The sequence below is a fragment of the Oryza sativa genome, chromosome 7, assembly GCF_034140825.1.
Source record: "Oryza sativa Japonica Group chromosome 7, ASM3414082v1".
NCBI classification, from domain to species: Eukaryota; Viridiplantae; Streptophyta; class Magnoliopsida; order Poales; family Poaceae; genus Oryza; species Oryza sativa.
The window spans coordinates 13,551,448-13,568,612 of NC_089041.1; the positions used below are offsets into that span (position 1 = coordinate 13,551,448).

At 39.7% G+C, this 17,165-nt stretch overlaps 1 protein-coding gene and 1 long non-coding RNA gene across 6 annotated transcripts; both read left to right on the plus strand.

Moving 5' to 3' along the window:
• LOC136357506 (uncharacterized) lies at nt 1-813 on the plus strand. Its single transcript, XR_010742827.1, has 2 exons — nt 1-377; nt 556-813. It is a non-coding gene; the product is annotated as an uncharacterized lncRNA (long non-coding RNA).
• Nucleotides 814-3,158: 2,345 nt separating this feature from the next.
• On the plus strand, nt 3,159-16,015 carry LOC4343038 (sterol 3-beta-glucosyltransferase UGT80A2). Of its 5 annotated transcripts, none has more exons than XM_015792463.3 (14): nt 3,159-3,333; nt 4,429-4,595; nt 6,232-6,474; nt 9,057-9,168; nt 9,264-9,434; nt 9,984-10,047; nt 10,125-10,182; nt 10,851-11,028; nt 11,459-11,589; nt 13,345-13,447; nt 13,543-13,619; nt 14,242-14,289; nt 14,392-14,541; nt 15,544-16,015. In XM_015792463.3, exons 1-14 carry the CDS (start codon nt 3,285-3,287, stop codon nt 15,733-15,735), a joined length of 1,743 nt encoding a protein of 580 aa, XP_015647949.1. In that variant the 5' UTR covers nt 3,159-3,284; the 3' UTR covers nt 15,736-16,015. The 5 variants fall into 5 exon arrangements, with proteins under 5 accessions (XP_015647949.1, XP_015647950.1, XP_025882856.1 ...); XM_015792464.2 differs by having other exon boundaries at nt 6,237-6,474; XM_026027071.2 differs by having other exon boundaries at nt 4,510-4,595.
• Nucleotides 16,016-17,165: the final 1,150 nt, after the last annotated feature.

A 17,165-nucleotide genomic window follows, 5' to 3' on the forward strand; every position in this document is an offset into this window, starting at 1 on the left:
CCCTTCCTCCCTCTCTCTCTCTCCACCGCCCCAACCTCTCTCCCTCCTCCCACCTCATCTCCACCGCCCTAGGCTCTTCTCTCCGCCTCTCTCACACCTACTCCCTCCTCTCGGCCGCCGGCTACCGTCGCCTCCTCCACTGCTCCCCTACCTACTCCTGCGTTTCTCGGCTCTGCCATTCCCCCACCCACCCATGCGCCTCTCCCTCCTCTTCCTCAGCAGGCACATGAGGAGGAGACTGTGACGGTGACGATGGCCACGGTAATGACTATGACGGTGACGCGAGGTGCGCAGGCGGCGGTTCCATCCGCCGGAGGTCCACGGGCAGCAGATCCGGCTGCGGGAGGGGTAGCGGTCCTTGGCGATGGCGGCTGTCGGTACGATGCTCAATCTGCTTCGGACTCGGACTCTGTCGGTCTGACCGGGCACATGCCTGTGGTCAGACCAGCCCTACTAGCCGATCAGACTAGCCACACAACTGTGGTCTGACCGGCCCCATGCAGAAAAACCCAACGCTTTTCAAACTTTGATAGTTTTTCCCTATTTCGTTCAAAGGTGTCAATTTTGGTGTAAACATTTGGTGATGTCCGCAAAGGTGAGAACAACCACGGCTCGGTGATGGCTACCACGACCTCGACCACGCGTAGCTGTGACGAGGATGTGCTGCTTCCTGTTGCTTAGTGATGACCGCGACGGTGTTTTGCTGTTTCCCATTGATGCTTGCTACTGCTGTGTTGATTCTTGTGTTCATGTACTTCGATGTTTGCTGCTGTTGTGTTGATGGAGTATTGCTGATGCTAATGCTTGCTACTACTGTGGAAGTACATTTTCTTCTTTTTTTTTTGTGAAAATACATCTTAACTGGCAGGTGACTTAGGGGCCCGCTGGCAGGTCTCTTAATACCTCCATCGGTGAAAATTGGTCTTTGCAAGCAGTTGCGAGTCCGCTAGCGAAAATTGACGATTTTCTAAGGCCTTTAGTTGCACGCGGCTAACTAAGCCGCCACTGAGAACCAGTTTTGGTCGCCAACAAAACCAATTTTGTAGTAGTGTCTCTTGTTGATAGACTTCTAGCAATACCTAAAAATTTGTTGTGTGTATTCGTTGCCACCATAATTTAAATAATGTTACGTGAAGATATATATCAACCACTCCACGCATGTGATTCGATGTCGATGACATGCGCAATGCCTGTATAAACTTCAAAACGTTAATTTTCTCTCCTTTTTTTTTTCTGAAACCGACCTTTTCCCTTTTCCGTTATTAAACAAATCCATGTTTTGGGGATTCCTTTTCTTTTTCTTTTTTTCCCTTTTTTTGCAAAATGCTACTGATCTATCAAAAGAACCATGATGCCATATGCGATATAAATTTTTTAACTAACGGAAAACCACTTTGCACAGCCGAACGACACGCACTTTGGCATGTGTGGAATGGGGATTATGAAAGTTTTCTTTTTATTTTTTTTGGAAGGAAGGGGATTATGAAAGCTAGTAGTATCATTCTTACCATTTGCATTTGCACAGAGATTTTGTCGTTTTCCGTTATCATATTTTTAAACTGTTAAATGGTGTATTCATTAAAATTTTTTCTATAAAATATTGTTTTAAAAAAAATCAAACGAACCTTTAGTAAAGTTTGTAATAATTAACACATAATTATTTATATGCTAATCTTATCTTATTTTACATGCCGCCGAAAAGCTTAACCACCATGAACATTTAAACTAGCCCTTAATCAAGTCATATATCCAACTTCTGAATTACGTCCTGTGGAAAAGGGACAATAGCTCATTTGACCCTACTTTAGAGTTTAACTATTAATTTGACCCTACCTTTTTAAGTTTACTCATTTGGTCCTGTTTTTCAATATCGAAGTTGTCATTTGATCCTATTTTTGCTACATCGTGAGTGTTTCATTTAAAAAAAAAGGAAAAAACATACAAGCCCAAGTGACTAAAATGCCCTTGAATACATCAACCCTATCCTCTACTACTCATTTGTTCATTCCTTATCCTCTCTCTCTCCTCTCTCTCTCAGCAGAGCACAAAGGGCAGGAGGGGAGCGACGGCTCAACGACGACTACGGAGGGGCGGCGGCAACGGGGCAGCGTCGGCTTGGCGATGAGGAGGGCCGCCGCTAGCGGCTGCGGCAGCAGCTCAGCGGTGGCTGTGAGAGGCGGCGTTGGCACAGTGACGAGGAGGACCACCGATGCCTGCTGTGGAGGGGCGGCGTTGGCTCAGTGATGAGGACCATCGGTGCCCTGTGAACTTGCCACCCATGGTGTCTAACTCGAGCTCGCTCGAAGCTGCCCGTGCCGTCTCCGCCACAACCCACGAGCTCGCTTTTCACCCACAATGAGGAGGAAGGTGCAGCATCTCGCCGATTTGTAGCGCGGTGAGAAGAGAGGTGCGGCGATTCGCCCGGCGCTCGACGCGAAGAAGAAAGGGTACGGTTCATTTCTTCTGCACAAAATTGGACCAAAGGAGAAAAATAACTTTGGGATAATAAGGTCAAATAAGTAAGGGTAAAAATGGTATTTTAGGCTTTTTTTTAACATCGTTAAATGTCCTTAACAGAAAAAGGGTCGGAATGTAGTTTTGATTTTGAAAGGGAGGGTCAAGTGAGCAAAGTAACGAGTAACGAGAACAGGGTTGTTAAATCGATAGTTAGATCTCCAAATAGGGCTAATGTGCAATTCTCCCTAGGGAAAAATAGGGTGCTAAACACGCTGTCACACCTCATATACAGTACATATCGTAACGGTAATGCATGCTTGAATAGCTGACGTTCGGCTTGTGTTTCAATTAAGAATACCGACAGCTGACGTGCCAGGGTTCAAGTCTTCGTTTTGAGCTGGCAGGAGTAGCAAAGAACCTAGCAACCATACCGCCGCGCTGGCCGGACCAGCCGTACGCCGCCACCGGCTGCGGCTCATGCGCGGTTCCGCTCTCTGCTCTTGGTCTCGAGTCTCGACAGCGACCCGGTTGGTCAACCACTTCCACGCCAAGTCGAAACCACCCCCCACCCGCACCATCCTCACCGCCCGTCCGCGCCGTGCACGCTCCCAGATCATGCCACGTGGGTGGGCCCCACCCCCACCCGCGCCGCACCCAATGGCCGCCTCCCTCTTCCCCGACAAGCCTTCCGCCTCTCTCCTGCCTCCTCCCCACTTCCCTTCCCGCACCGTGGTCTCCTCCTCCTCCTCCTCTCCACCCGCATCCGTGGCTCCGGTTGCGCTGCTCGGGAGGGAGGGAGGGTTACTAGGAGGTTGCTGGAGCGGCCGATGAGAGGGGCCAGCGGCGGCGGCGAGGGATTCGTCGGCGCCTCTTCCGGTGATTCCCCTCTCCCCTTCCCCTTGTTTATCGCTTCTCCGTGCCGTTGCCCAGGTGCGAAGGCTTCTGGGAACTTTTACTGCTGTGTTCGTGCTGCTTCGTTTGTTTCGGACAGTTTCATAGTCTCATTCTCTGCTGTTTCGTCCTGCGCCGTGTCGGTGCGCTTGCGCTGCGGTATGGTCCCTGCGGCCTGGTTAGGGTTTGGTGTCGAGGTGGTCGGGGGAGTCTTAGGGAGGGCGGCATTGTTGTATGGAAAGCTGGGGGTTCGGCGATGATTCCGGAGCGCCCGTTAGGGTTTATGCGAGCTTGGTGCTTCTTTTTCGCGAATTTTTGTTCTACTGTATTAATAATTCTGTCAGTAAGAGAAACTTAGCAACCTTTGTTTTGCTTTCTTGTGTTTGGGTGTAATTCCATTTTTTGGGAGGAAAGAGACAGGGAGAACTGGGCATATTTGGGGAAGTATGGTGTTTCCTGCCGGTCCCCACTCTTTTGACTGAATAGTTGTGGACTTTGACATTCAGTTCTCAGGCTTGAAAGCTCGTCCATTTTATTGATTTTCTCTTCTTATATTTTCTAGTGCTACAAAATGTGGCACCTGTAACCTGTTAGTTGTGATAATGGAATGAACTAGGGAGGTTCCTGCTAGTATTTGTCGCCACCGAGTGTTTGTTCTCTTCAAATTAGTTCCTTGTACACAAAATGTCCTTTTGATTATCATATGTGATTCCTTGTACATTTGATTGCACTACATGTTTTGCGACATGATTTTCATCCTATCTTGAGTAATACACAAAAATGTTGGCCAGCAAGATTATTATAATGTGACTATTAGAACTTAGAAGCTTGATAAGAAAAATGGAGATCAATTGTAAAGCTATAAAGGACATGCTGGGTTCCACTGATGTTCTGGACTTCTGGTGTTATCAAAAAGTGCTCCCTGTGACCTTTGAAGCTGCATTATTTAGTCAAGTATTTCTTGGATGGTGGAATTTTAATTCATTATGTAACTTTTTTGATAATGGAGACAATCCTAGTCCCTACATTGAGATGCATACGGCTTATTGCTTTACGTAACTGTGCAATACTTTGTTGTAGTTTCAAACAATATTAGCCTACCAAATGAGGGTACTAGCCCTAGAGGAACAGATAATGCTGAATGTTCTGAGACATCTTCAGACAGGTCGAATTCGGAAAGCATAAAACCTGAAGAATGTGCAATGCCATCTTCAATATTTGATAAGAAGATTTCCATAAAAAAGAAGGTAAGTTTATCTTCACCTGTGTTAGATAATTCTATTGGGGTCTCTTTGCTGGTGCTTGCATGATGACAACATGCAATTTATGTGGCGCTTGGCACAAATATCGCATTTTTTCTGTTCGCTGTACAGATGACATAATGAATTATTAATTCTCATAATTATTGCTATTAAGTCAACTGTACACCGCCATGGAGTCATGGATATGCAATGTGATATTCATTTTACTGAAAAACTGGATCACCATGGATAAGAATAGTGCAATGTTTCTTATTCTGTGAACGATGTTAATCAATACTGCAGTACAGTATTTTGGACTGATATGCCAGTATAAAAAAAGCTACAAAATATACTCTCTCCGTTTCAGGTTATAAAACGTTTTGACTTTGGTTAAAGTCCAACTGCTTTAACTTTGACCAAATTTATAGAGAAAAGTAGTAACATTTTCAACCCAAGACATATTTATTATGAAAATATATCCAATTATTGATTTGATGAATCTAATTTAGTATTATAAATATTACTATATTTGTCTATAAACTGTTCACATCAACTGGAAGACAAGGCCTTGCGAGCTTCTGTTTGTAATTTCTATCTGTAATATTGACATGTTTCCCAAATTAGCCATGTACACCTAATATTCATTCTTTTCTGAAACGTGATGATGACATGGAATGCTTAGAGTTATGATAACATTAACTCTGTTGATTTTTAAGGCATAATTTTATTTTAAAAAGTCTTCTAGATCAAATTTCGACCGTTGGTTTGTCTAAAGTATTTCTTTAATAGCTATAAAACCAATTTTGTGTGAAAGCATTTTCGAATACAAATCTATATGTATAACATTCATACAATAAAATATCTCTTCTTAATGAAATAGAAAGCACAGTTCTCCTTCGTTTTCGAGAAAAAAAATACTTCTAAGGTGATACTTTTCGATCTTGTAAAATTCAACAGAGGGAGTACATAGTTCTCCTGCATTTTTGAGAAAAAAAAAACTTCTTTGGTGATACTTTTCGATCTTGTAAAATTCAACAGAGGGAGTACATTACGACATCATGCCCTCTTGTCACCAATGTTCTAAAAATTGGCATTAGTCGGGGCTAGGCAGCGATTCGGTACTAGAGACGTGCAGTGATTCGGTACAAGTCTGGACTTTTGTGGTTTATTTATGGAAGCATGGCTATAATGGTTTAGTTATGCGAAATCAGGAAACATTTCTAAGTTAGGTAGGCTAGTTAACCTTGGTATGCATTTTTGTTGGGCCAATTATCTATTATGAGTTTGCTCCATCTTGATTATGCAAGACTTGGAGCCTTCGTGTGACCATACTAGTCAGAAACAACATCTGAAGTTCATGCTAGATGCCATAGATCTTCCCTGCTTTTATTTGGAACAATAAAATGACACAAAACATTTTACCAGTACAAACTAATAGCTAAAATTTATGCCAAGCAATGTAACTTTTGAATGTTTAAACTTTCTAATTATAATTACAGAGATTTAGTGTTTTTAGTATTAGTTATCTCAACTGTTTGGTTAACATTCATAGTGTCAAACTCCTTGTTTAACATTCACTCCTTTATGCACTTTAACAAATGGCATATTTTCTATTCTTCTGATCCTTATGTCTTCACTGCAGCTCAGATTGTTAAGTCGAATGGCTATACTGAAAGATGATGGAACTGTAGAAGTTGATATCCCCACTAATGCTGAGGCTGCATCTCTTGACCTTTCTTCAAATGATTACTGTAATGAAGCCTTTAGTGGGGAACCATTGGCATCTTCAGATTTCCAGCACAGACCTCCTATGCAAATTGTTATGCTCATTGTTGGTACTAGAGGAGATGTGCAGCCTTTTATAGCTATAGGAAAACGATTGCAGGTTGGCATGCTATTCAATCCTTTTTGATAATCTGTGGCTACTGCTTCTATTGACTGTTGCTTTTGCAGTGGTACCGTCAATACTTGGTTTTGATTCTAGTCCTTACACAGTAGTGTGTTGAACTGTCAGTAGATTTCCTGCTTTCCCAGATTAGATGAAATGTTTGATACATGGAAGTAGATACCATGTCAGCTCAGAGTTTAAAATTTTCGTTGACCTGCTTGGTGCATGAAACTGTGTGGCTAAGTTATGCAAACATGCAAGGTAGTTATTAAGTTCTTGTATTGTTTATTTTTACTAACAATTTCTGCTTCATGTGAAGTATAATTAATAAATTCTATTTTAAAAGCTCTATTTGGTGCATTTTCCTCTATATTAGCACAAACATGTTGTCATGGTTTATGATTTAACGTCAAAAATGCATAATAAGTGAGCTATCACAAATTGATGATTTTCATAATGCATTTTATTAATTGTTTATCGGAGTTAAGATTTTACTCCTGTGGCTAGGTCCTCTTAAGAATCTTGTAGAATATTCTTATTGAGCTGCCATAATTCTTAGGAATAAGTCTGAACTTGACTCGAGTTCCAAAGACATCATTAACCCTCAAACATCAATTGCACCCCTGAACTTTCTCATGCCAGACTCCTAACTCCTGCTGAAACCATCTAATTTTCTTCCAACATGGCCATCTTCTCAGCAATGCTATATGTGCAGGTGTAAGAAGTGGGTCATTTTCTCAGTTCATCTGTAGAAGTTATATTGTTTTGTTTCTATCAATGTTATTTGAAACTGGTTTCTTTTTTCAAGAAATCCAGAATTCTTGATTCATTCAACCAAAGCTAACAAAAACATTCTTTCCTTTTCCAGTTTAGCAACCTCGACATTAATTTATCAAATGCAGTCTCCTCTCACAACTTGTTTCGTATGAGCTTCAGCTATCTTGACTCTATGTGCTATCAAGCGAGCTCGTTCTTTGTTCCCCATCCTCAAATTTCTGAGTCATGTTAGTCAAGAAAAGTTGATTCAAGAAGGGGTGTTTCTCTTTACTTTATACCACATCCAAAGTGCAACCCCCAGCCTACAAGTTCAGTCAAAACTTCATATCCAGATATGCAAAAATCAACCATGAAATTAGTCCATCACTGCATCTTAACTCAAATACCAAATCAAAAGGAAAATTTCTGAACAACCCTGCTTACCCCTGACCTCATGCATGTTAGACATCTCCAGGGATTTAAATTGCTCCATGAGATCCATATTGATGTCTTACATGCTGCCCTTGCCCCATATGCAGCCGATGAAGGCCTGAGGTCCTTGACCTGCCAGAGCTTACGACTTGCTTTGCCTGATTGAATCTGTTGAAACCTCAACAGTTCGATGAATGGTGGCTAGGTTTTTTGGAGCAATGTACTTTCCCAACTAAGCTTCACAACTAGCCACCGCCCCCTCTCATGCCTGCACGTTTTATTCCCATGCCAATGTGAACTTTGCATCAAAGTGGATGAACAGGGTGGCCAGGTTGACAGAGTACCTGATTACGAGATGGTTTTAATGTTCAGTTTATCAGTTATTAATTTGGTATGACCATATGACAGAGTTCAGGGGGTGGATATATGGCCTGGGAGTTGAAGGTCTTTTTTTTAACTAGGGCGATAAGTCAAGGACCAAATATAAGTAGTATTAACGCTTCTTCTCTTTATCTGTACCAGCCAAATACTCGTGCTTTGCTACTGATTTAAACAAATTGATAGTGAAGGTTTTTGGGACAATTTTGTACCTGTAGATGTTATATTGTACAGTTGAAATATGATAGAATCATATATGTAGAGGGATTATTTTATAACATAAAAGTACATGGGTAGTTGGTAGAAAACATTATGGAGTAGATGGTAAATAAAAAAAAATACTATACTTGGTGAGGTGGTGGCAGATTCACTGCCACCACCATTACCCTCTTTTTTAGAAGAGTATAGATTAGAAAAAATATAACTCCCATCTTTTATTATGTTTGGTAATATAAGTAGTATTTACACTTCTTCTCTTTATAGGATCCAGTAAAGCTAAGACCTCTCTGTGTCTTGATGCATAATGTAAGAACTCATGCTTATTGCAATCTGGTTGAATAAACAAGCAATTGCACTTATTTTCACACTTAAATTAACAAAATGCATAAATAGCAAAACACAAAAACAGAAATAATTTTCTGAGATTTTAGTTACAAATTTAACTCATCTTTAATCTTTTATCATGCTGAGCATGAAACAAGCAAAGATTTTTCTGATATAAAACATATTATCGTTTCTACAGACAGTTTTTTTGTATGTAGGAAGTGCCTCCAGTAAAAATAATAATTTTTTTGAATTCAGATAAAATTTGTTCAAATTCAAATTTGTCAGAAAAAATCATTCAATATTTTTTCATTTCGAAATGTAAAACCTGTATCTATCTATGTCTTCTTGATTATACTGGTTGTAGACAGGTAAATTGCATAATGCTAAGTGCTAATTGTTCACTTCCAGTTAAATGAAAAGTTTATCATTCTTCTATGCACATCCCATAACAATTACTTCTATTGCAGATCTATGGCCATCGTGTTAGACTGGCAACTCATGCCAACTTCAAGGATTTTGTTGTGACGGCTGGCCTGGAGTTTTATCCCCTAGGCGGAGACCCAAAACTTCTTGCAGGATGTATGTTAAATATCGTGCTCAAATCCATTTTTCAGTTTATAGAACCTGTTTAGTATTGGATCTCGCATAACAGTACAGATTGGTAATATGAGCAGACATGGTGAAGAATAAAGGGTTCTTGCCTGCAACTCCATCAGAAATCCCTATCCAGCGGAAGGAGATTAAAGAGATTATATTCTCCTTGCTTCCTGCTTGCAAAGATCCCGATACTGATACTGGTGCTCCTTTCAATGTAAATGCTATAATAGCTAATCCTGCAGCGTACGGTAATAGTTATTTTTACAATGTGGTTTGTCAATTATTTACTTTCGTTGAATTTGTGCTTATATTATGTCTTTAGGATAGGACATTCATCATTGACCAGTCAGCCAGTGGCTATTCTCTCATGCTATTGGCGAAAGCTCTGTGGCCAGCTGGAGAAATTGAGGAAACTAGATTCTTGTTTCTTCTTGTATACCTCCTGTCATGACATGAAGGAGAGTCCTAACATTTCATTCTACGAGATGAGCTGAACAAACTAACTGGCTATTGATTAAACTTGATAACCATGTAATTATATTAAATATTTCCTCTGTCCCAAAATATAGCTATTTCTGGCCACCTGGACAAGTACTTGTCTGTTGCTAGTGCTCTGGTTCTATATATGCAAAAATATCCTCCTTAGTGTGGGGCTTTGTATCTGCTTTTGGAGTAAAGCCAGCCTTGAGTTTCATTGACATCCTTATGACTTGATTGTAGTATTCTATGCTCAATCTGTGCCTTTTGCCTTTAAGCTGCATTAGTATGACTATTGTCCTAAATGAATGCCTATACAGGGCATGTGCATGTGGCTGAGGCTCTGAAGGTACCAATCCACATAATTTTCACAATGCCATGGACGTAAGCTCTCTTTCTCTCTCTCCCTCCATGTGTGTGTGTGGTAGATGTTGCTGATTGATCTGCAATATTATTACCAGGCCTACTTGTGAATTCCCTCATCCCTTCTCCCGTGTAAAACAACCTGCAGGATATAGAGTAAGTTGATTTTGCTATGTATTTTTACATCAATTTAGAGTTACTGGAGAATTCCTTCCATGCTAGTGGTAGTTTCGACTTTTTTGGTTATTGCCTATCTAATAACATTTTTTTTGTTGCTAGAAAGGGTGATAATCCTGATTAGGATTAACTTCTATGGTCCATATAACAATTTGTTTAATCAAGGCTACTCCATTATACTGCTGTCCACTTATGCGATGTTTGTTGAGAATATAGGGGTTAGCATTTTATGTCAAAACTGATATTAGACGTTGCGCTTTTTTTTTTCAATGAACGTATAGGTGATATTTGAATGCTTAGATACATCATAGAAGACATTAAGGCTTTGATTAATAGATTTGTTTTACTCCCTCTGTCCCAACATATAGCTATTTCTAGCTATGCGCCTAGACAAGTCCCAAAATATAGCTATTTTTGGTTATGCATATGGACAAGTATTTGTATAGGTTCATAGCTATAAATAGCTATATTTTGGGACGGAGGGAGTAGGATAAACTTTGCATTTTCGTTAATAACTTTATTTTTTGTCTGAATAGCTAACCAACCCATACACTACTACACTAGTACCGAATCTTTTGTGGAGTCCAATAAATATTGTATCTTTATCATTTAACACATAACTTTCTTCTTTTTATTTATGGTTGCAGCTATCATACCAGATTGTTGACTCCTTTGTTTGGCTTGGTATTCGGGATATTATAAATGATCTTCGGAAAAGGAAGTTGAAGTTAAGACCAGTTACGTACCTAAGTAGCGCACATGCTTATTCAAATGATATTCCTCATGCATATATCTGGAGTCCTTACCTTGTACCCAAACCAAAGGGTATGTATCTCTTGGCTCTTTATTGCACTAACTAAACACATTCTCTCACTAGTTAGCTCATCATGTTTGTTGGCACAGCCATAAATATGGTGATTGTATGATGTAGCTGCAAGCATGACTACTAAAGTATCCAATATGTATTTAATTATCAAAAGGAAAAAGTCCATTTTGCTCACTCGAACTATTTCGCTGGGGCACTTAACCCTCTAAACTATTTTGTCTGCTCACTTTACCCCATGAACCACTAAAACGGGTCACTTTTTCTATCTTATGGAAGCTCTGAAAAAATATTTTGAAGGGAGTAAAATGGACCTTTCCTTTCTCACAAATTGTCTGTATATTATATGTTTATATTTATATTCCATCGTAATTTCCATGGAATTAACGGTTATGAATGAGATTAAAAATATGATGTTCTCTTCCTTTACAGACTGGGGACCCAAAATTGACGTTGTTGGGTTTTGCTTCCTCGATCTTGCTTCAAATTATAAACCTCCTGAACCCCTTCTCAAATGGCTTGAGAGTGGTGAAAAGCCTATTTACATAGGTTTTGGCAGCCTTGTAAGTTTAGCATATTTTCTTGTGTTTTTTTTCTATCATGTCCCTAGTCTCTACATATGATTATTCTATAAGTTCAAGTATGTTTCCTTATTGTCTTCATGACAACGTTAGCCCTTTATTGTTGGGTCAATTTCATCCGTTTACTTTGTCCTTTTTTGTCGTACAAGGTGAATGGATAATAGATTTGGCAGATATTTTATATGGAGCTGATTCAATACACTTCTTAAGCAAACAATCATATTGACGTTTGTGCAATTGCCCCATTTATTAGGACCTTGATAAATTTGTATCTAGTTGCTTTCCTTTTTTTTTTAAATCCTGAATTTACTTGTCTAGGAAATTGAAATGTAGTCATGTTTTCTCAATATGCCTATATTGCGCCCAACAACATATGGCCCACATGTCGACCTGCCACTGCTACTGTTCATTAATAAGGAATATTTTCTCACTTTCCATCTCCTTTGCTAATCCACTAGCTATAAAGCAAGGTCTAAAGTTAAATTAGATAAGCTAGAAGCCTAGAACAAATATGTTTAAAACCCTGGGAAAAGCTAAAGAAGACTGGTCTGGAGCTCAACAAATACATAGCTGTGAATCCTGAAGCCCAACCTGAGTGCTGACCATCAGCATGTTGCGCACAGTATAGCAATATTGCATTCTCAGTACAAAAACAAAATAAAAACAAAGCAGAGTCCACCAATACATGTATAAGAAGCTTATAACCAGAGTCTAGAACATCACAGATCCATTGGGTGAAGCAGTCAGTGGCTCATCGCAAGTTGAGGTTGAGCATGTTTGTGACGAGTATTTGCTGGAGAGAGAGGAAGACAAAGAGTCAAAGAAGGGTATTTCTGTTCTCTTGCAACCCACTGTTTACACCCAAATTTGGCACCTATGTTCAAATTAAGGAAAATTGCCAAGATTTGGGAAAGTCGCTGGTTTCCTCCACAGGGCCGGTCTGACCACCGTGTATTGGCCTGGTTAGACCGCAGCTTGAGGGCCGGTTTGACCGACGGCATGTGGTCCGTCAGACCGGCAGAGTCTGAGCCCGAGTTTGTTTTCGTCGGGTCTTGGGATTCCTTATTCGGGAGGCTATGTTTCGGGTTTCCTTTGGTTTCTATCCTGAGTTGGACGTGGAGGAGGACCTGTCGGAGGCAAGACCAACCCCTCTATAAGGGATAAGGTCGGTTCAATTGAGGACACAATCTACACACAAGCCAATTTAGCCAATTGAATCGCTTTTTCAATATTTCAATCTAGTTCGCCCATCTTTGTCGATTTGCGCCGTAAATCGTCCGCCTTCGCTGCGAGAGTGCGAAATCCTTTGTAGGTTTGTCCTGTAAACCTTCCGTTTGCCCACGAGACAGGTAGTTATCTATTGTTTCATCTAAATCGGCTCCGCTAGCCGGTTTAATCTATCAAAACCCATCTTAGTCTAGCTTTTTGCTAGATTAGGGTGGTTGGCGACTCCTTATCACCGCAAGGCGTCTAGGTGTCCGATCGTGCTTGTCTACTTGTCAAAAAAAGTTGCCAACACCCACTTAATAGGATGGTAGCCAAATATTGGTGGGGCGTAGAAGAGTAGTAAGGTCTCTGGTGGTACCAAGGAAACACTTTTTTTTCCCAGTGCAAATCAGGGAGTCTTGGGTACTTCCAGTGGGAAATAAGAAATTTCTGTTGTTTTGAGCTTCCTTACGTATTAGTTGCTAAGATTTTCTCTGCTTTCGTTTATAACTGATGACTCAGTAATTTCAGCCAATTCCAGAACCAGATAAGTTGACAAGAATCATAGTGGAAGCACTTGAAATTACTGGACAGAGAGGTATCATTAACAAGGGTTGGGGTGGCCTTGGAAATTGTAAGTATAAAGTCGTAACAGTTCTTTGGATTTGACATATTAACTTGCCATCATTATTCATGCTCTCTAACATTTCTTATTATGCCATTTTGCAGTAGAGGAACCTAAGGAATTTGTATATGTAATAGATAACATTCCACATGACTGGCTTTTTTTGCAGTGCAAGGCTGTGGTAAGGCTTTCTGCTATTTCCTGATTGTTATATGCCGACAATCTAGTATCGCGACTGAACATGCTGCAATGCTTATCTAGACAAACTGGGTAGAAAACTGATTATGACTAGCTTTAAATTCACCGGAGATTTATGTTAAGCTTGAAGTCACTGATTAACACGATTGCATACATACTACATAATCAGGGGGGGTTCTGGACTTCTGGTATTCTGATTTAGCAGTTTTACTTGACTGCATGCTAAATACCTTGTATTTTCATGCACCGCCAACAGATAGAATCATAGAAGTCATGCGTGCTGTGACAGTGGAGGATTTTTTTTTTTTTTACATAAAGGGGAGATTTGATTAAAACATGAGTTGTAACTGTGGAAGACAATGCTTGATTTTTCTTATTAATTTTCTAATTTACTCTGATAATAGTTGTAGCCTTATTTACTTTGAAACCTACTTTATTGAGATATGAACACTTTTGCACTACTTCAAGTTTTGAGTATGATATTGTTTTTGTTTCAACAGTGAAAATATAACGTGACATTATTTTGTTCAGTCATTTTGCATAGAAAAGAATAAGACTGCATTCTTTTTTGTTGACTGCTGTTGTATTCCCTTTTCCCTTGTCAGGTACACCATGGTGGTGCTGGGACAACAGCTGCCAGTCTTAAGGCTGCGGTACTCTCTCTCTCTCTCTCTCTCTCTCTCTCTCTCTCTCTGTTTGTGTTTGTATGTGTATTGTGGCACACTGCTAAATGTCTCCATTTCTAAAATTTGTAGTGCCCCACTACCATCGTACCATTCTTTGGAGATCAATTCTTTTGGGGCAACATGGTGCATGCTAGAGGATTGGGAGCCCCACCTGTCCCTGTGGAGCAATTACAATTGCATCTACTGGTTGATGCAATTAAATTTATGATGGATCCAAAGGTATGTTGCAAATTTTGCTAGTTGCTGATTATTTGTATTTTTATCGCAAGTTATTCACTAGTGTCAAAATTGTCAAGTAGCAATTATGCCACATATAGAAAAAAACAACAAAGGTATTTTTAGTTGTACGTTCTGTTGCCAAAAAATGGAACTTATGATCTCTTTTTTTTTGGGGGGCTTCCATTAGAAGTCTAGTACTTTTATTGATGTCATTGTTAAATCAAATTTTATGTGTTTCTTTACTTGATAAACAATTTCCTACAATTGTTTTGGTTTATGTTCTCTACGCAACCAACTCAGTACTGTTCACCATTTGTCATTTTTTGGGTTAATAATCATGTGAACAACTCGAAAGTGAAAATCATTTACCTGTGAGCTGTGTACTTGCATTCTTGTCTGTGAAAGAGTAGGAACTCAGAACATTCTTGTCTATGAATGCTTCTTATCCTACATTCAGAACATTCACTATCTTTTCATGGTTGAATTTTATACATGCAAAAATTTGATCATTCAACATTCTATATTGGTTGCATCACTGATAAGATGATTAAAAAAATTATCAACTCTAGTGCAGTGGTGTTGTGTGAACAAAGTTACTGTTTCTTATAGTGAAGTTGCTATCTTACCATCAGAAATCCTGATATGTTCAGGTACAGTAGTACAGCAAACAGAGTTGTGGCTTTGTGAGGACTCCCTATGCGGACCCCTTGAACAGTTTACAAAAGTACCTGTGATTCTTTTCAACTAGCACTCAAGTATTATTTTTAGAAATTTAGAAGTAGCTAGATATAGGCATCATACCCACATGAACTTGAGTCTTTGCTTTTTAACCTGTAATTCTGGAAAAACTAATTGAAGAAAATGTCTTCTTGATTATAGCTTGTTGAAAACACTAACAAGAAATGACAAGGAACTAGGGAAAATATAGCTTATAATACTTTCTTAACAAGGGCAAGGTTGCACACTTTTCAATTTGAGTTGTGGTGTTTTGATCAATGCCAGGTGAAGGAGAGAGCTGTTGAGCTAGCAAAAGCAATTGAATCGGAAGATGGCGTTGACGGGGCAGTGAAAGCATTTTTGAAACATCTCCCACAGCCCAGGAGCCTTGAGAAGCCGCAGCCTGCACCGCCATCGTCAACCTTCATGCAGCCCTTTCTCCTCCCCGTAAAGAGATGTTTTGGCATCGCCACATAGTCCGTTGCTCTCAAGCAATCGTGTTAATATTTTGGCAACACAACCAACAACCATGTTAAAAGAGAAATGCTCTCCTATAGTTTTTGTTCGTCACAGTATAGAATGAGCGGTCTCCTGCAGTTTTCTTCAAACGTGGAGAGATTGTTCTTACCTTAATTTAACACCTGTTCAGCTGTTATAGCTTGATTCATGATTGGTTTGTATAGCAGCGGTAACGGGCTCGTTTGTTTAGCCTTAATTGTACAGTTGGCAGTCACAAAGAATGTTGCTTGGCACTGCACTGTTGGACCCCTTATCTTTTTTTTTTCTTTATGTTCTTGAATGCTTTTCCTGGTACTAATCATTTCTGTAACTACATGACACCCCGTGTTGCGGCGGAACTTGTAGAAAACAATCAGGATGAGGTGCTTTTTAAAACAAATTAACAAGAATAATTGCACACAACATGTTAAGGTTGTGGCTTCACGCATGTTAAGGTATTGGTTTGGTTGCACAAAACAATAAGTCCCTAGGGGAGGGAGGGACTTATGTTTTTGAGAGAGGGGCTCTCCCAAACACCCCCTAGAGAGAGAGGATTTGTACCTGGAAATGACGAATCAATGCGTCCATGTCCTCTCCTGAAGAGTATTTACACTGGAGCAGACCAATGTGGCATAATTTGTTTACGCACTTCTCTTCCTAATTTACGCTTTCCCCAACACAAAGCGTATTTTCCTAGCTTTACTCTTTTCCCAGGCTGGTGTGTTTTCGAACCTCCTAGTTCGGATCTCGTCCCTCATCAAGAAAAGAGGTAACCCGTACATGATTAATTAATTATTAGCTTGATAAACTAGAAAAATAGATTAATATAATTTTTTAAGAAACTTTTTATAAAATTTCTAATAAAAAATATACCATTTAACAGTTTCAAAATTGTGCGCGTGAAAAATAAAAAAATAAAAGTTATAAAGGGAGAGTATATAACCCAGCCACCTACCCAAACACACATGCTTCTATGCATGTTTGGTGAGGCAGAATCATCCTACGAGAGAGAATTTTTCCCATCCAAAGTTGCAAACAGCTGGTAGGTACTTAAGCTGGTAAGTCACAGTTAAGTGAACGTTTGTTTCCAACTTAGGCCCTGTTTAGTTGCGGAAAACTTTTGGGTTTGGTTATCAAATCGGATATATAGACACAGTCTAATAACAAAACAAATTATAGATTCCGTCAGGAAACTGCAAGGCGAATTTATTATGCCTAACTAATCCGTCATTAGCAAATGTTTAATGTAGCACCACATTGTCAAATCATGGCGTAATTAGGCTTAAAAGATTCGTCTCGCAATTTACAAGCAATATATGTAATTGGTTTTTTCCTACATTTAATAGTCCATGCATGTGTCCAAATATTCGATGTGACAGCGTGAAAATTTTTATTTTGTGAACTAAACA

Bases quoted from the DNA above. Each gene is read 5' to 3' on its own strand.
- LOC4343038 (XM_015792463.3), top strand. From the start codon at position 3,285: ATGAGAGGGGCCAGCGGCGGCGGCGAGGGATTCGTCGGCGCCTCTTCC. The intron at 6,475-9,056 runs GTTGGCATGCTA...CTTCTATTGCAG, and splicing joins CTATAGGAAAACGATTGCAG to ATCTATGGCCATCGTGTTAG. The intron at 11,029-11,458 runs GTATGTATCTCT...CTTCCTTTACAG, and splicing joins CCTTGTACCCAAACCAAAGG to ACTGGGGACCCAAAATTGAC.